The following is a 20032-nucleotide window of genomic DNA, read 5'->3' as shown; positions in this document are numbered from 1 at the left end:
ACGCACACCCATTGTTCATTAGAAGACTGGCCAACCACCAGATACGTGCATGGTGTGTACATGTGTGTGAGTACACATGTGCATCAAATGTCTTCCTCTCCCACTCTGACATTATTGCTTCTCACAGAAACAGAAGTTCATCATTTTGGCTGGCTGGCCAGTGGGTAACCAGGATCTGTTTCCTCTCTAGCATTCTGGTCCATATACGTATGCTGAAAAAGCTCAGACCACTGAGCAATGTCTCCAGCCTCACCAAACATCTTAAACTCAGTGCAGCTGAATCACAGTACAAAAGAAAAAACACCGCATCCAGGAAAGTCTGTACTGCAAACATGGTGAATATCAGAAAGCAAAACCACTTTTTTTTTTCCAAATTGACAATATAATCTAAGTTTAAAACCTCCAGTTATGTGGACTGAGGATAAAGCTAAGGCTAGGCTGGTATCCCGTGGGGTACTGCTAGTACTCCAGCAGTGCACACACTAGACATGGTGGTGCATGCCTGCAATCTCAGCACTGGAGAGGTGGTCACCACTGGTAGAGAAAAGAGGATCAGAAGTTCACGGTCACCCTTGGCTGCATAGTAAGTTCAGGGCCAGCCTGGAGTACATAAAGACCGTGTCACAGAACAAAATAAGACAAGCAAACAAAAACAAGTATTAGAAAATTTACAAAAAGTGAGAAAAGATGATATTACCATATCCCATCTAATAAGTTAATGACTAAAGAAAAACAGCCCCAAGCTTAAAGAAATCCTTAATTACATTTATTTATGTGTATGAGTGTGGAGGTCAGAGGACAAGCTGTGGGAGTCAGCTTTCCTCTCCCACCATACTGGGGTCCTGAGAATCAGACGCAGACTGCCAGGCTTGGTGGCCAAAGTCTTACATTGCAAAGGCAACCACTGTCATTTAAGCTATGATGGAAGGGAAGGTTCAGGAAAGGCTTCACAGGAAAGTTCTGTAGTTTTAAGTTGTGCTGTTAGTGTTGTCAGCTTTACAGAATCTAGAATCACCATGGAGATAGGCATCTGATGACACCTGTGGGGAATTACCTTGACTGAGCTAAGGTGGGAAGAGCCATTCTCTGGCTTGGGTTTAGGGCTGCATAAGCAGAGACAGGGAGCTGAGAGCACCATGCATCCATTGCTCTGCTTCCTGACTGTGGATGTGATGCAAGCAGCTGTTTCCAGCTCCTGCTGTCCTGACTTGATGCTATAATGGACTATATTTTGATCTGTGAGCTGAAACAAACACTTTCTCCCTTGAGTTGCTTTATTTCTGTTGTAGTATTTAATCACAGTGTAAGGAAAAGAAACTAAGAAATACATTTGAGTTATTTGAAATTTAAGTTAAAAATAGTGTTTCATTTTGTTTTGTCTTTTGGCAGATTTAACTCTGAACTATAATCACTTTGCATAATTAAAAACAATTAACTTTGAAAAAATAAAGCCAAATACAGTGGCACATATCTATAATCTTAGCACTAGAGACCCTGGGATTACATGGGGGGAAGCCTTGCATCATGAGACAAAAACAAAAATGAAATATAAAACAAAGACCACTGGAAACTATTGGTGGTGGTAGTGGGGTTCTAGACAGGGCCTCTCTACATAGCCCCTGGCTGCCCTGGAACTCACTCTGTAGACCAGGCTGGCCTCAAACTCAAAGATCTGCCTGCCTCTGCCTCCCCAGTGCTGGGATTAAAGCCATGTGCCACCAGTGCCTAGCTACTTAAAACTTTTTTTAAAAAAGATTTATTTAGTTATTTTATGTATATGAGGACACTATCATTCTCTTCAGACACACCAGAAGAGGGCATCGGATCCTATTACAGATGGTTGTGAGCCACTGTGTGATTGCTGGGATTTGAACTCATGACCTCTGGAAGAGCAGTCAGTGCTCTTAACCACTGAGCCATCTCTCCAGCCCCTTAAAACTACTTTTGAAGGTACTCATTAACATTAGAAACAGGACTAACGCTTGATTTTTTTTTTTTTTAAAGACAAGATCTCATTTACTGTGTGCTATGTAGCTCCCCCCCTCCCCCGCCCTGAACCCAGAGTGACTTACTTGCTCGGCCTCCCAAGTGCTGGGATTGCCAGCATGAGCCGTGATGCTCAGGTCAGGATCACTACTTTTCAAAACAGCATGGAAAGGAAAGCACTGAAAAGATAAGGAAGCCACCCGGGAAATCAGGCAGTTCTCAAACTTATTGTAACAACTGCTCTTCACCTTTGGTATTGAGTTCCAAAGTGAGGCCAACTTCCCCATCGACAGCTCGCTCACTATAACTGGTACTGCCCTGCTCTGTCACCGCACTGCAGAAACCACAGGTCCCTAGAGCCAACGTCAGACTGAGATGTGACTCTCTCCATAAGTGACCAGTGCACAATCCTTTCTGTTCCCTCACCCTCACGTGCATCTCTTCATCAAATCTTCAAATCCATCTGGTGATACAGTATGTGCCCCACATCACAATGCAGAAAAGAACTAAGGACCAAATAAATTTAAAAAATATTTTAAAAGATCACTGTCAAATAACTAGTTCATTAAAGGGTTGGCAGTATGCTCAGGGTAAGAGTCTAAGACTCCTAATGATGCCACAATAACCTGGAGCATCAAATTCCATCCCCTGGTGACTCTCACTAACAAGCTCTCAAGGCACAAGCCTAAAGAAACCAGCGTCCTTGAATATCAGTACGTTACATTCAGCCAAAGGAAGAATATGCTACATGCTATAATCTGAGATCTGTGGAGTGGGAAACCCAGGCATGCCCTCAGACTTCCCCAACTCAGTTCCCTCTCCATCCTATAACACACCTGAGAGCCAGCTCATAAAGAGAAAAGGTTACTTTGGCACACAGTGTTAGCGGTTCCCACTGAAGATTGGTTAGCCCTGTTGCTTTGAATTCATGCCCAGGCTCCAGATGGCCAGGAACAAATGGCAGAATAGGGTACATTTCATAACAGAGAAAGGGACTGGCTGTGGCTCCAATATCCTTCAGGAACCTGCTCAACGTAATTCCTACCAAGTTCCCTTCCTAAAGGTTCCACCTCCTCCTAAGGGCACCATGGCCTGGGAACCAACAGTGCTCTCTGAATACTCAGTGAGACAAAGACAGACAAAGACCCCAGGATGGCACTAGGCCATCAGAGCCATCTCTTGTGTGGGACATGTGGACCTACAAGTCCTACTGAGGCCAACAGTGCTGCTGAGCATAGGCTGAGTATGTCAAGAAGAGCTCCAATGTGCAAAGACACTAGCTCCCACATTGGCGCAGATGAGTAGGAAAGCCATGGAGACTCGGTGCTCCCAGTCCTCTCCGTCCATCTCCCAGAGTTCACTCGTACTTCATGTCCATTCCCACTCTCCTCCCACTTATGTCCCCCACTGATCATTTCTTTAACCTTCTGCACTGGATGCTTTGCCTTGTTTATTCTTTTAAGCAACGTTCTCTTTACTACATCAGCCCTTTAAATGTGCTCCTGGGACTAACTTCAGATAGTGACTACCCAATGCTATCCTCCTCTGTGCAGTCTGACTTTGACTTGCTCCAAGGCCACACACCCCTCCCCTTTTCTCTACAAAAGGCAATCTCAGAAAGTTGGCACGGAGGACCCTTCTTTTCACCCATAAGCCACTTCTGCAATCTAAGTGTGTACTTCTGAAAGCACAGTGATCCGAAGGTGTGGCTTTACGTATGCAGTCCCACAGTGCGAGTGTTATTCTGTTATTTGAGTTTCACTTCTTTGCTGGATTTTGAGTTCTCTCCATGTGGACTTGAGTCATGCACTTTGTGTTTTACCCATCCAGTCTCCTTCTAGTGAGCCTTTCTAATTTCTTGCAACTGTGCTTGCTGCAATGAACACCCTCCTTCAGCATGAAGTACCTTCTCTGGAAAACACACCCAAAGTGGGACTTTTGTATCACACATTACAACTCTGCTAGCTACTTCGCACTACTGCACACCATGGCTTATAGCCAGTCCACTCCCACTTGGTGAGTCACTGCAGCCTACTCCCTACGACTCACATCCTCATCAACTTCATACACAGTCAGATTGACCCATTCTTCCCACTTTGGTCGGAGAATACCAGAACTTTATCTGATGCTACAGTGGTCTGACAGGCCCCTGTGATAGGCATATGTTGTACATCCTGACATCCTGTGTGATAGGCATACATCAATGGCTACAATGGTCTGTGCGATGGGCGTACATTGTACATCTTGACATCCTGTAGAGTCACTATCTATCTATCTTTGGCCACTTTTCATGAGTGTTGGTCTATGTATTCTAGACACTAGCTCTTTCTTCGAATGTCGTTGTTATAGGTTCTCACACACTTACTTTATTATATTAGGGCCAGCATTTAAAAAAGGAATCAATGGTGAAAAGCACACTTAAGAAAAAGACTGCTTAGAAATCTCAGACAACTACAATAAGTAGCAATAACATACAGCATAAAGATAGAAAGCAAGTAGCAAGCTGTAGTAACTGGATCTCATAACTCGCATGAAACCACAAACACATAAGGGGTTAAAAAAAAATCTCACTGTGTATTCATGTTACATTTCTTTAGTTTCTCTTCCAGCTCAGAAAGGTCTCGGAGATCTGCTCCAATGATGGCATATCTTTTTGAATCCAGCATGTGACTATCTGCAAATGCAAAAAATAAAATGCTCATTTCAATACAAGCCAATGATATCATACTTTTAATGGACATGGCTTTTTGTTTTTTAAAGGTTACTTATTTTAAAGTTTTACTCTTTTTATGTGTATGAATGTTTTGCCTGTATGTATAGCTGCATATTATTTGCATGCCTGGGGTCCTTGGAGGCTAGAGGAGTGCGTCAGATCCCCTAGAACTGAAGTTACGGATGGTTGTAAGGCTCCATATGGATGCTGGGAATCAAACTTAGGTCCTCTGGAAGAATAGCAAGTGCCCTTAATGTAGAGCCATCCCTCCAACCTAGATATGGCTCTTTTAAAAGTAAAGTACCTTTTATCCAGGTATTGTGGTGCACACCTTTAATCCTAACACTTGGGGATGCAGAGGCAGGTGGCTCTCTGTGAATTCAAGGTCAATCTGGTCAACATAGCAAGCTCCAGGACAGCCAGGGCTACAAAGAGAAACCCTATCTCAAAAAAAAAAAACAAAAAACAAAAAACAAAAAACAAAAAAACCAAATGTAATAATAATAGTAATAATAAAGATAATAATAATATTGAAACATAAAAATCTAGGTTCAGTGACAGTCCCTGCATCACTGCAACGAAGTGGAGAGCAATAGAAGAGGACTCCTCCTCTGCTCTCCTTATGGGCTCATGCACACAAGCACACACACATGAATGCACACATAAACACACACTTGCACATACACATAAATCACATGACAGGAGAGTGGAAATTAGCCTGAGTCACATCTTCTAAAGGTGTCAGTATAACAACGTAGTTTTTTCTTTTATGCTTAAACTCAAATACAACACTTCTCTCTCACATGCTAGTGTTTAAGAAAAGAGGACCACTTAGTATCTGTTTTACAAACTATGCTTCCTACATAATAAAAGCATCAAAGACATCATTCTCTTTATTTTGATTTGTTTTCTCAGGATGAGGTCTTACTATGTTACTCAAACTGATTCCTCCAACCTGGGCTTGTCCAGTTGGGACTGCAGACCTGCACCACCATGCTTAGCTTATTGATTTCCTAGCATGCCACTAAAAGGAAAACACAATCTTTCATTGCTGAACATACGCTATCACCAAGCAAAAACGCCTTGTATTTGGCCAATCCCTTACTACTGGACATATGGTATTGCCAAATTTTCTCCACCTGAGACACTGCAATGAACATACACTGATGAAGTACCTGTCAGTCACTTCTTCAAGGCAAAGGAGTGTGAGTGGCATTACAGAGTCAAAGACTAGGCCTGTTTAACTACTGATACCCATTGGCGAGTGGTTCTCCAAACACTGCACCATTTGTAATGTGCTATGTTTAAAAGAAAGTTTATGCAGCAGTACATTTTCAAAATGAGTAAGAACATGAATTTTCCGGTGTGCCAGAGGTAAGAGAGAATGGTGTCTGAAGTGGTTCTTGAGCTTCAGGACCCAGAGTCATGATTGTTAGACCTTGCTGCCATAGACTCCTACATCTCTAGCACATTCCCAGGGACTCTGACATTGTCAGTCTGGAAACTGGATTGTCTGTCACTCACGGAACCATGGATTCAAACACAATGACACTGGTCTTTGATGGTCATCAGAGGAATCATGATAACTCAGTGTCTCCTCACAAACTCTTTCAACTATCCAATGACTGGGGTTTGTTTGTATGTTTGTTTGTTTTAACAGGCCTTGCTGTTTAACTCAGACTGGCCCTGCACTCACAGCATTTCTCCCACTGCTTAAGTGCTGGGATGACAAGTGTCTGTCACCATGCCCGGATCAACTATCTTTCTACCACAGGCCTTATTTACTATTTCCTCAGCAGTACAGAAAATGTAAAAAGGTGACAAGCAACAGTCATCCTGAACCACTGCTACTGATTCAAGTTCTGGCTCTGAGACGCCTTATCAACAAGTGCAGAAAGTGGCCCAGGGCCTGCCTGGAGTGTATAAAAGCCTGCATTCCGTCCTCAGGACTAAAAATGAGAAGCACTATAGAAGTAAGCAGTGCTCATCATCTCCATCGGCCCATTCGGCTGATGCAAATACACTGAACAATAAGTCAATAAATAAACACCTTCTGGGAGTCCCTGAGATGTCAGGACAGCAATAAAAGACAAACAGAGAACCCAGAGTCAGCCCCAGGGTACCACAGCACTGTATCAAGAAAGTAATATAAAGAATACAAAAGTACTTGTCTGGTCTATAACAGAAACAAACAATTTTCATGTGCCTGTATGTCTTCTTAGAAACAGTACATTGATAGTAAGCAAGTCTTTAATGAGTTTTTCCATTTCTGACAAAAACTTGAAAGGCACACAACAGAATTTTAGGCATGTAGTTCGCTAATATAATGGAAATAATACAATATAATGGTGGAAAGGGGCAACCATATGGTTTGGGAGAGACTTATCTTACGAGGACCAGTATCAAACAGCAAACAGTGCACAAGGACAGCAGATGTGAGTGTACACAGTGATCTGAAGCTCTCAGGCCTAGCCTGTATCAAGGAGGCATTCCACACAACAGGCAGGAAGTCCTGGACAACATGACCTCATTGATCCTTTGACGAGACAGAATCTGAGGACTGGAACAGCACGCCCTAGCATCACATACACCTGTCCCTAAGTCAAAGCTGTTCCAGTTGTTTAGATATACGAGGTCCATTGTCTGTCCTCAGAGAAAGCCTCTTTACCATGTCACAAGGAACACAATGGACCTATGAGAGACAAGGGCTCAGAGTAAGTTCCAAAGAAGTTTTATTATTCTGAGAAAACAGACACTTTTATGAAATCCAGCACTGGCCAGAGCCCTCCGTTTGATCAGAAAGCCTGAATACTGGAGCCTTCCTAGAGGTGATGGAAGGATTTCCCATAACGCAGGAGATGCATCCCTCCTCTCCTTCTAGGTGTTCTGGTAAGGGAACATGGAGGTTCAAAGTATTTTGTGCAATGTTTATAAAAGGCTTTCTGAAATAATGGACATATCCAGGTTTGGAAAGCCAATTAACATTGATTTAAAATTTGTATATTGAGTAGTGGGGTGCAATCCTGAAATCTTAGCCCTTAGAGGCAGAGGCAAGTAGCCTAAGAACTGAAGGATAGCCTCAGTTACATAGTAAGTTTGGGCCAGCCTAGGCTTTATGAGATTCTGTCGTTGGGGAAAAAATTATAAATGACATCCGTGTGTTACTACAGGTAGTTTTGTAACCAGCACTCTTTTAGAGGACTTGTTCCTAAGAGAACTGACAAAAGAGAAGCTTTAAAATACAACTACTATGTAGTAACAACTAAGAACTGGCTTATGCATGGCCAAAATGAGCAAGACTTATGGAAAGCCTCATTACATAAGCTTAGCCACTCTTCAGTATAAGCAGTGGTTCTCAACCAGAGCGATTTCACCACTAGAGAGAGCTTGGAGCAGTATCTAAAGATGCGTTTGCTTGTCACGATTGAGGGACAAGCTGTGGGAGTATCCCATGATGAGCAGAATCAGACTCTAAACATCAATAATGAACACAAAGAGATCCTTACATAAAGAGGCACAAGAACCCAAGATCTTCTACTACTAAGTAGTAAATTGTTAAAAGTCCTTAAATAACACACAGCCCCAGCTACTCAGGAGGCTGAGGCCAAAGGATTGCTTCAACCCTGGAATTTGACACCAACCTGGACAACATGGCGAGACACACCTTAAACAAAACAAATAACCTTTAAGTGGTTCTAAATATTCTGTGATTGAGGAATCACAGCACATTGTGTGATCTATGCAGATCACAAACTAAGACTCAAAAGCAAAATCTTCTTTGAATCGAATTTACAGTACATGGTCACATTTCAACTTAGCCACTGTCACCCCTGTAGCTCTGGGCAAGCAACCTAACCACGTGACTACATTTCTTTTAACCATAAAATATAGACAATGCTGATCTCGATTGATTTTATTTAGTATTGAAGATGTTAAACTGATGACCTTGGGGTTCCCAAATGTGCACTGACTGAGGTACCCTGGGTGGCATAACAAATTCTCAGGGATGAAGCAGAATGTTTTGAATTTCTGCAGGAAATGGATACTTAACATCAGAAAAACATAAGCAAAACACAGTTTCAACAGTACACCTCTTTGAATTCCTCCAATGTTACCATCCCCTTGGGAAGCTAAGCTTCATATGCTGTGGATAAAAAGCAAACCATGAATGTTGATACATACAGACATAAGTGGTACCCAACCTGATTCCAAGGTGAAGTTGTTAAGTATCCAACAGGTACACAGGTCTCATTAGTAATAGCAGTTAGATTGAAATAGTCATACATAAAGCAGTGGTGTATACCTGGAATCCTAGTTCTTAGGAGGCTGAGGTAGAAAGATTCAAACTTTAAGGCAGCTTTGGCTGCATAGCAAGTCTAATGTCTAAATGACTAAATACTGCGTGTCCAACTTATCTATTACCTTCAACTGACTAATAAATTGTTACAACAGATATACTTAAGAAGTATGAACCCAACTAATTAGTAAACTGAAGTGTGAGGGATGTCTTTTGGTCTAGAGTACTAGGGAGTTACTGAGATATTCAAGGCACTATAATTTTAAACAGATAGGGTCAGCCTGACCTAGTGCAATGCCTGGGAACACACAGGAGGCCTTTGCCAAAGACAAGAGCCCAGCTGAGAAGTTCTACCCAAATGAACCCAACTAATGAGACAAGTCATGCTGTGAGCTAAACAGATGGTCAATGCTTTGGGCCACATGGTTTGCAGTGATTTGTTACAGAGCAAAGGGTAACTGATAAAGGCCGTGGTCATCTGCCTTCTAAAGCTACAGTTCAGGGAAAGGCATGAGCAAAGTAAAGGTCTATAAATAACACTTACATACAGATGTGCAGAGTGACTCAATAGTACTGGTATTTTTCAAGTAAGCATTTCAAAAGGTACCTGATCTGAGTAGAACTCAACCAATTCAACTCATTTCTCCTTCTTTTTTTTTTTTGCTTTTTCGAGACAGGGTTTCTCTGTGTAGTCCAGGCTGTCCTGGAACTCACTCTGTAGACCAGGCTGGCCTCGAACTCAGAAATCCGCCTGCCTCTGCCTTCCAAGTGCTGGGATTAAAGGCGTGTGCCACCACTGCCCAGCCATCATTACTCCTTCAATGAAAGACTAATTTACTATTTTAAAAGAGTAAAAAATGCTCTTTTTAGATAAGAAATATTCCCAGAACACTCGAGTTTTGTTTTTTGTTTTTATTTTCTTTTAAGGTAAAGGAGACTCTTGTCTCAGGTGGATTTCTTGACCACATGCAAGATTAATTTACTCATCTGCCCACTCATCTGATAATTTGTTGGCACTATGTACAGAGCACTGAGCCAATTCTCAGAATACAAGGAAAACCAAGATGTGGTTCTAAGCTGGGCATGATGGCATTGCCTGTGACCCTAGCACTGAGGAGGTGTAGGCAGAAGAAAACTAAGTTCTAGGCTAGCTCAAGCTACCTAGCAGGGTCCTGAAGGAAAAACAAAAACCACCCAGCAATAAGCCTCTGTCATCATGGGGCTCATTATCCAACAGCAAAGATGAAAACTGAACACTGCCAAGCAGGGTAATGCCACATAGGGAGTGTGTACAATGGGAAGTGGTTCTATGTCATACATTTCCACATTGTTGATCAAAGTGATGCAAAGTGCAAGGGTGGTCATGGACATTCTAATGTGACACCAATTAACCAAGTACATAGATGACTGTTACAGAAAAGCGAATAGCCACAACAGGTCTAGTTGATCTGCATGGGAAACAAAGGCTGGCAGCCATACATACTTCTATGGAAACTTTAGGAGACTCTAGTCACAGGGAACATGGCTACAGCATTGCAGTTGAGCACAAAAGGAGGACTGTTGCGGTGTCTGAAGACTACTGTGTTGACTGTCAGAGAAGGCCACTCTCTGAATATGTTCTCTCACTGATGACTATTAAAACCTTGACCTCTGTCAAGCACAATTGAACACAATGGAAAATGTTGGTAGACATCTGCAGACAGACAAACAAACAAAATACCCACCACAATCTGTAGGGCTCAGCACTGAGAGAATGTGTCAGAAACAGTTATATTCACACAGGGGTCTGGGGATACGGCTAAATGGTAAAGAGTTTGACAGGAATGTAGAAGATCCTAGGTGACAGCTGGAGCTGAGCAGATTAGTATAAATGAATGGACTGCATTTACATTGAGAATATTATATTGAGACTATTATATTGAGTAGGGGACCCTGCCTCAAACAACTAAGTGTGTTATGATCCCGACTGTGCCGCTCAGAGGCTATACTTGCCCATTTGAAGAGTCTCCTCTGGGTGTAACTCCATAATGGGTCTGAATAGAAGAGGCTTGTTTCTATAGAAAGATGGAAAAGAGGAGAAAAGAGAGTCAATAAACGCACGAGGGAATTTACTGTCCAAATGCTGCCATCTGTCACAAACTGTGTATACAGATTCAGGATGTCTGTGAGAGTCTGTAAGATTTGCAGACTTTACCATTATACTTCGCTAGCTGGACATGATGCTGATTCTGGATCATTTTTGTTTCAGACTTCTGGATGAGGAAAGTTTGGTGTACTGCTGATGTGCAGAACAAGGGCCGCTTCAGAAATCTTTTACTCTGCCTACATTTGGCCCTACGTGCACAGTAGCAGTTCTATCCACACAGGTGTCAGGTTAGAGCAGCTCTGCATTTGGCATTCAAATCACACACTGATCCAGAAGTAATTCAATTTAGAAATAACTAAAAGGCTAACACAAATTTTCTAAATGTTCCAGGATTTTCCAGATACCTCCAATTTCTTGCTTGCTCAAAAAAAAAAAAATTGTATTTTATGATCCTGGCTGTTCTCTGTCATACAGGTACAAAGAACAGACTCATAAAGTCAACCCAGCAAATGAAAACAGTCAGAAACTAGAGACTTGCATGGCTGTGCACAAGTAAAACCTGTTTTTCTTTCCAGGAAGCCACCTTGAGCTTTGGTCTCACCCAGGGCCATTCACTCCTATGTCAGCCAGGGTGCTAATGAGCTCAGCAGAACGACATAGCTCTGCGTCCCCGCTCATCATCTGAAAAGCCTACTTAACATAAAATGTATTTAATATTTAGAAAAACTGGAAAACTCATAGTAGACCACAGAAAAACATTCCCAATGTATAAGGATGCTGTAGCATAAACTGAAAATTTTAACATCTATGGAATTATAAAATATAATAGACTTTTATTTAAATATCTACTTACAGTGGGGCAGAAGTGTTAAAACAAAACAACAACAAAAATCTATTAAGCCCTGAGAGAGGGCTTTCAAAGTTGAAGTTTAGATCTTAGTTCTTGCCAGGTGACCCTAAGTAAGTCAACTTGTCTGAACAGAAGACCCTTATCTCCACAAGAGGGCTCAAAGTACACAACTCCAGAGTCTACTATGAGGACTGGGACATCCAAGAAAACAAGAGACAGCAAGAGGCAGAGAAAAGTGCATCATCCACAGCTCTGCAAGCCCTGAGAAGAGCCATCACAGCACTTCACATACTCGAAGCAAAACGAAATGACTGTTAGTTCAGGGCCCCATGATACAGCAGTAATCCTGAAGAATTCTCAGAGTATCCAACTGTGCTCTGCATAGGTTGATTTTTAGTGTTGAGAGAAGTTAGCGTAATGAATAAGGAGGGTCGTGCAGAAGATGCACTGACTGCTGAAGACTGCACTCATGCTGGACTCAGGAGTCCCAGAGCAAGAAAGGAAGTTGAAAGGCAGCACTCTCTCCTCACTCTTCTCAGGTCTCTCACATTCAACTAGATACACCAAGATCTGAGTCTCCAACTCACATCCTGTCTCCCCAACAAAGCCACACTTACCTGATAGTGTGCAGCTTTCTTGTGACTATCATTGGAAAGTCAACTTCAAAATATTTATTTGGGAGAAGATCTTCATCCTGGAGAAAACCACACAGAATCATTCCTTAGCTCACAGTCACTAAATGCAGCAAGCACTAAACACTTACCAAACTGCAAAAGGGGTACTTAGGGACTTTTAGGTCAGGAGACTCATATGGTCAGAAATGTTTTACTTATTTTTATTGTGTGTACGAATGCTTACCAAGCCTGTGTGTGTCAGCATAACATGTCTGTCTGTCTACCTGCTGCCCTCAAAGGTCATCAAATCCTATGGAATTAAAGATGGTTGTAAATTACCATGTGGGTGCTGACACTTGAACTTGTGTCCTCTGCAAGAACAAGTGATCTTAACTGATAAGCCATCCCTTCAGCCTCCAAAGGCATTTTTCAAATTCCTATGGTCTCAATAAGAATGTATCTGAAAGGAGCAAGAATGAATACTGAAGCTGGGAAACAGCTCAGTTAGTGAAGTCTTGTCTTATGAGTATGAGAATCTGAGTTTAATACTAAAACTCATGTAAAAATTCAAAGAATGGTGGTGTGAGTTTGTAATCCCAGGGCCAAGGAAACAGAGAGAGGAGGACCACTGGGGCTCTTTGGCCAGCTAGTCTAGCCTATTTGTTGAGCTCTAAGTCAATGCACACTTAATAGTTTGTGCTCTGCAAAGCTGAGCTGTGTAGAAGCAGCTGGAAGACATGTGAAGGACGAAGGATATATGTTCAGGGGACATGGAAGCACTTCAATAAGGAATCCTATTAAGACTATTCACAGTGTAAGATTTGCTTGGGATTTAAGAACTGTACCTGTAACCAGAGGTGCAGCTCAGTGGTAGAGCACTTGCCTAACATGCAAGAAGCCCTGGGTTCCATCCTTAGTACCACAAAATCAAAACAAGAGCACTTTTCTCAAAGGATACATAAGTTACAGGTCATCTACAACTCCAACGGACAGCAGCAATGGAAGCAAACACATCCAGTCAGCTGTCTGTCCTCTCCCACAGGATGGTGTCTTCTTTCAAGGGGTAATCCAGGTACTTCCTCTCCTAAGCCTCCCAGCTTCCATCCCATTTGAGGAAAAACAACTGTGGCATGTCATGTTTCATGCACTGATGTTCTGACTCTCTGGGCCATCAGCACCGCAAGCCTAAAGAGCTCCCAGGTAATAAGCTGGTACACACCTCCCCCCAACCTCCCTCCCCACCCCTGAGTCTCTTGTCAGGCTTGCACAGTGGCAGCCTGGAATGTAGAGGGAAGCCACCATGGCTGACCATTTCACACACTACCAAAGCCAACACTGCTTCCTGTTACAGGACTCAAGAGACATCAAGAAGCTGAGGTACCTCAAAGGGCTTCTCCTTTCACAACCCTTATTCCTTCTGTGACAGACCCAGCTTTCCTGTCTCAAGGAAACCCCAGCGATACAAAGGATCTTGCTCCCCTGAGATCGCACAGAAGGAGCAGGAAGCCCATAGCAATAGCTTCAGTTCTGCAGACACAGCCTTTCTAGCAGGAAGGCATGTGACACAGTAAGAGCATGAAAGACTCCCTATGCTTCTATGCAAAGGCATACAGCTCTAAAGTATAGATTCATTGTTTGGTTTGTTTGTTTGTCTGTTTACAAAGAACCAGAAAACAGTTTAACCTTTGCAGGACATATGGTCTCTGTTATGACTAGTTAACTCTGTTGTTATCCTAGTCATATAGTTGCTCAAGATGGATAATGTATAACAAATAGAAGTGACTGTGTTCCAACAAAGCTTTATTTACAAACACAGGTGGTGGGCCAGATTTAGCATATAGCTTATAGTTGGCAACTCCTGCTCTGAAAGAGCAAACAGGGAGCTGGAGAGACAACTCAGAGGTTAAGAGCACTGGCTGATATTCCAGGACCATTGATTTAACTCCCAGGACCCACAGGGCAGCTCATAACCATCTGTAATTCCAGTTCTAGGGGATCTGACATCCTTCTCTGGCTTCTGTGGACACCAGGCATGCACTCAGTATACAAACATACATTAAAGCAAAACACCCAGATGCAAAAAAATTAATTTTAAAAAATAAACAGAAAATATCTACAATGTACTGAAAAAAAAACCTTTGGATTTAAGAAAAATTTGCCTCAGAATAACATGATTGTCAGTAAAAATATGAAATTTTCACAAAAGACTTCCAAACTTTCTGCTGTTTTCCTTACAACTTGACAGGAAAATTTTCTTCTTAGAAGAGATAAACTTTGTTCATAAATAAAAATCCCAGATTTAATAATTATCAAGTTATCTACATGATGGTAAAGAAAGCAACCCATATGATAAAGGGACCTTGAGCCCAGTGGAAGGATCTCTCAACAGCAACACCCTTCCACAGAATTCACTCAAATCCTATACACCAACCATACGTCACTCTGCCATAAAGACAAAACAGGCCTACTGAAAAGATGTCTCTCAAAAGGCACCCCCTGAACTACCTCAGCACTGTGAGCAAACAAGGGCTGGAGTTCACTGCATGTGTGCCCAAACTCTAAAGCCAGTGGTTGTTGGATCCACAAGACACTCATCCCAATCCCTCCTGCTCCATCTGTGAAACTCTCACAGACTCATGCTAATGTCTGCCACATAAAAGCCCTCATAAATGCTAGTCATCTTATCCTAGAGAATGTGAAACAAACAAGACCAAGATCACTGGTTCCTCACGTAAAACAAAAGCTGGGAGCTTTGTTGACCAGAAGTCCTTATCAGGTGAACTGATTAGGGACCAAAGATCTAAGCAGGTCGGATTGTGTGCATATATTCTTATCTACCTTATTCTACACTCACAAACAATCCGGGGAAAAGTACATACCCATTACTGCACATGACTAACCTCACAGAGAAGTCAAGAAATCTGCACAAACCTACAAAAAGAACATGTAACACAGAGGATTACAGTAAAAACCAAGCCACGGAGTAAAGGCAGAATACAAGCAGAATCATATTTCTCCTTGTGAGCACAACCAGACTTGCACCTCTGCCCCTAACAGGGTAGCCACAGACCCAATCAGAACAACTACAACAGGCTTTATGTCACATCCTGTTCATCTCACAAATCTCTGAATCTTACCCAGAAAGACATTATATGGTCAACTCATCTTAGTTACTATCAAAATTAAAAAATTCATAGATTTGTTCTCAGTGATTCCGGCAGAAATTTTTCCTTCCCAATATGTATCAACGCATATAGAAGAAAATATGTGAATTTTTAGTACAATGTAATTTGAAAAACACTCTAACTTCCTGGGCCCTGTGAGACAACACAAAGGGTTGAATGTTACTGTAGAAGCTACTGTGAGAAGTGTCTAAGCAGGTGGAACTGGATGAGAAAGTCTGTCACTGAATTTATTTCATTTTTTTTTTTTACTTACATGCATGTGTCTATATACAAGTGTGTGTGTGTGTGTGTGTGTGTGTGTGTGTGTGTGTATGTGTGTGTGTATGCAGGATCCCTGCTAATATGCACAAGGATGTGGAGTCAGAGGACCACCTCAAGGGTCAATCATCTCAGGGATGTTCTACTTTTTGTTTGAAACAGGACATCCCACTGGCTTGAAAAGCCCCCAAGTAGTACAGGCTAGCTGGCCCAAGAACATCCAGAGACCCACCTGTCTCTGCCCCAAGCTCACTAGTGCTGGGATTACAAGAGCAAACTACTATGTCCAGTTTTTTCTATGGATCCTGGGGACAGAACTCAGGTCTCTGTGTTTTATCAGCTGAGACAGCCCCCCTATAAATATATTTAAAATTTTTTAAGTTGGATAACCATCATCAAAAAATTAAACTGGAACAACTGTAGTAGAACCTTTAATTACCTTTAATTTCCAGAAGGTGGTATCCATACCAGCCCCAAGGTTGAGAATTTGACAATGGCATTCTGTCTTCCGGAGAAAAGCTTTAATAAGCTGACTGACACCATGAACTCGAGCAAAATATCCTTGAAGAGAGTTCCAGAGAAACAAGCTGTCAGTCACTCAAAGAGACAACACATATTATCCCTCAAGCCATCAGAGAACCAGGTGCCACAAGGGTTCCTGGCTCAGCAACATTCCTAAGGAAATCTGCCTCAAGACTACAGGAAAGACTGCCAAGTAAACGGGCATGACCTTACCTCAGGATCCTTGGTACTCAAATCTCTTTGTATTGCTCACAGAGATTTATCTGCAAAGATCCACCTTTAGAGGCCCAGATCCCCCTACATTACCCACAGATGAATTAAGATAACATGGTCAGTTTTCACTGGGGCAAAAGTAAGCCATGTTTCTGCCTTGATGAAATTACTTAAAAGCCTAGCAGTTGTTAATAAACACTAAAATGCCACAAAAGCTTACCCTCACATAGGCAGATGGTGCATAGCAAAAGATGCATGATATTTTTGTTCTGCTTGGTGTTTTGTTTTTTTTGAGGCAAAGTCTTATTGTATAGCCCAGATGGATTTAAAATCACAATTTTCCTGCCTGAACCTTCAGAGTACTGGAAATAGAGGCATACCCCATCATACTTGGCTTATAAAGAGGTTGTTTGTATCTGTGTGTGTGTTCATACACTTTTCAGTGCTAGAGATTGAACCCCTGAACTTTTACATGCTAGGCAAGCACTCTGTGAATGAGCCACATCTGCAGCCATTAATAGGTTCTTATAAATGGGAGAATTAGACAATAAAATTTCAGTAACATCATTTTTATGATCAAATAGAGATTAAAAAGTTTTATAGTGTGTCATATTGGTGAGGATGCTAGGAACTAAGACCTTCCTTCCTGTTTTTTGTAAAGAGCATACCCTGGAAGGCTCTCTAAGAATAAATCTGTAAACCTTCAGGGCCCATGGGGTTGAGGTGGCGGGGAGGCAGATAGCCACTTACCTCTGTTAATTTCGGGGGCCTTCCTCTCTTTAGACTGCCTCACAAGATGCTCGATGTACGGATCATGCCAGTAGCCAATGCTCACCGCAAACCTGGAAAAGTTGAAAAGTAGGCAGTGAGCATGGATTTTTCAGTCCTCGGGACCACTGTCAAGTTCCCAAGAACCAGAAAGAGGATCTAGAGGAAAATCAATGACTTCAAAAAGCCAATATATGCACATGGACTGGCAAACGGCACTTTAACAAAATCCATCTAACATGTCCACACTCATGTAACACTCCCTGTACCCCTCCCACTCCAACCACGCCTCATCTCTTCTTCACACTGCTCATTTCCTCCCCAGGGCCCTAAACAAACCAGCCTCAGCTCACCCCTCACAGGACCTGTGAGCATCTGTTCACTATAGACACACTCGGGCCACTGACATCAAGATTTTATCAACTGTAACAGAAAGTTTCCTAACTGTTACCCCAAGTCCCCACACCTCAAACCCCATGTTCCACAATAACCAAGTCAAGGCTTAGGGTTCATGCAGGACCTCTCCAAGCTACAGTTTAAGCTCCTAGAAGCAAACACTGCATCTTTTCTTTGTATCTACCAATAAGACGTCTTTTTTCTCTTTTTTTTAAAGAATCATTTATTTTATTTATATGAATACACTGTCACTGTCTTCAGACACACCAGAAGAGGACATTACAGATGGTTGTGAGCCACCATATGGTTGCTGGGAATTGAACTCAGTACCTCTGGAAGAGCAGTCGGTGTTCTTAACTGCTGAGCCATCTCTCCAGCCACAAAGACTTCTTTTTTCTTATTTGTTTTTGGTTTTGAAGCAAGGTCTCACTCCATATCCTGGCTGGTCTCAGTACCTGAATTCGTCCTGCCCCACCCTCGAGAGGACTGAGGTTGCAGATGTGTGCCTCCATACAAGTGACAAGGCTGACTCTGCCTCGCTAGCAAGGTGCCATTTTCTGTACAAGCTTGTCTCTCACTGATGTCTGCATATGTGTGGATACCATGAGGAAACATGTAACTACATGAGGCAGTTAATGCAGAATGTAACATACTCACTGATTTGCCCAGCCTTGGTACACACATCTCCATAGTCCAAAGCAAACAAACAGCACATTTATAATTCGACCACAGTTTACTTAATCTCTAAACAGTGCCTAAAGCTCAGAGGTAGACACAGTCAGGGCAGCATACATCTTTAAGGTCAGCATTTGGGAGGCAGAGGCAGATGGACCTCTGAGAGTTTGAGGCCAACATGATCTATAGAATGAGCCAGGGCTATGTAGTGAAATCCTGTATCAGAAAGCAAAACATAAAACAAAAAGAAAAAAAAAAAAACAGCTGAGTGGAATCATTCTTACCTAAGGCACTACACTCAACCCCAATACCACAAAATAAATAAATAAAAACAAAAAAATTTAACAGTATGGTTTTCAATGATATGTGCTAAATGCTTCTATCAAATTCAATTTGAACAGTGTATCTTCATTTTTTAATATAAAAAAAGCTCAAAGTAGAAAATACCGTGTATTATAAATAGGAAGCATGAAGAAGTTTGGGAATGTGTTCTGAATCCTTGCTGTGGATATCTGACAGTTTTCAGGGAATCGTGTAGTGCCATCTAGAGGCAAAGGCGTATATTCAGCTGAAGAATAGTTCTTTCCAATCCTTAGCATAGGGAAGGGGAAAGGAATGTTCTCCACTGAGTTGCTAAACTCAGGACCTCACCATTTGGCCAGGCACAGCAACCAGCTCACTAGAGGAGGAAGAAAAGATGACTGCTTGAAGGAAAGAAGATGAGTATCAGAATCTGGCACTCACAGGCCATCCATTTGGGATTAACTAAGCAAATTGGTGTACCAACACAAAGAAATGCCAACTGGTCTCCAGTTTCCAGAACCCATGAGTTGGGGAGGGTTTAAAAAAAAAAGTACCACTCTACTCTCTGAGGTTCCTTCATCTGACTTGGATCAGAAGGCATCAAAACAGTTTCAAACAGCAATTCACACCTAAGTTCCATAGCTTTGGGTGTGTGAGGGAGGGTGGGCAACTGCGCACCCTGCCAACAAATGCTTACTATGTCTAACTGGACAGGTGATGGCAACCCTTCCTGACAGAGCCCATGAGACACACAAAGGATAAACAGTATCTGACTCCACAGGAGTAAAATGCAAAGACCTGCGTGTCACAGAATTGAATGGTTGCCTTCCCCATGAGAGACACGTAAGCCTGAGTAAACCTAAAAGGCAAGGATTCAACCAGGAGAAATACCAGAACCCATTACAAAGCACTTATATTCTCACAAAATAAAGAACTGTCAAAAATTAGGAAGAAATTCCTAGAAGTAAAAATGGATGAAAACACATATTTGGGGATAATTCATAAAGGAAATACAACAAATTAATAAATATAAAAACTCAGCCTTAACAATTCTTTTTTTTAAGTATAGAATAGAGTTTATTTGGGGCATAGGAAGGGGAATTAAGAGGGTAGTAGAAGTAGAAAAAGGGGGAGAGAGAGAGAGGGAGAGGGAGAGGGAGAGGGAG

The 20032-nt window shown here is 42.1% G+C and overlaps 1 protein-coding gene across 2 annotated transcripts in view; it reads right to left on the bottom strand.

Annotated features, from left to right (window-relative positions):
* Positions 1-20032, bottom strand: part of Lcmt1 (leucine carboxyl methyltransferase 1) — a 52538-nt gene that overhangs the window by 15377 nt on the left and 17129 nt on the right. The window contains exons 2-6 of one of the 2 annotated variants that reach the window (XM_028764211.1): positions 17475-17566; positions 16429-16550; positions 12550-12626; positions 10989-11050; positions 4558-4660 (exon numbers count right to left, since the gene is read on the bottom strand). In XM_028764211.1, the coding sequence (XP_028620044.1) occupies positions 4558-4660; positions 10989-11050; positions 12550-12626; positions 16429-16550; positions 17475-17566 (456 nt within the window). Of the gene's footprint in view, positions 1-4557; positions 4661-6749; positions 7392-10988; positions 11051-12549; positions 12627-16428; positions 16551-17474; positions 17567-20032 lie in introns of those variants that run through there. The other variant, XM_028764212.1, reaches the window with a different exon arrangement.

Source organism: Grammomys surdaster, unplaced genomic scaffold (assembly GCF_004785775.1).
Source record: "Grammomys surdaster isolate TR1022 unplaced genomic scaffold, NIH_TR_1.0 142, whole genome shotgun sequence".
Classification (NCBI taxonomy): Eukaryota; Metazoa; Chordata; class Mammalia; order Rodentia; family Muridae; genus Grammomys; species Grammomys surdaster.
Note: the sequence above shows the minus strand (reverse complement) of the source record. Positions and strands in the feature narration are given on the sequence as shown.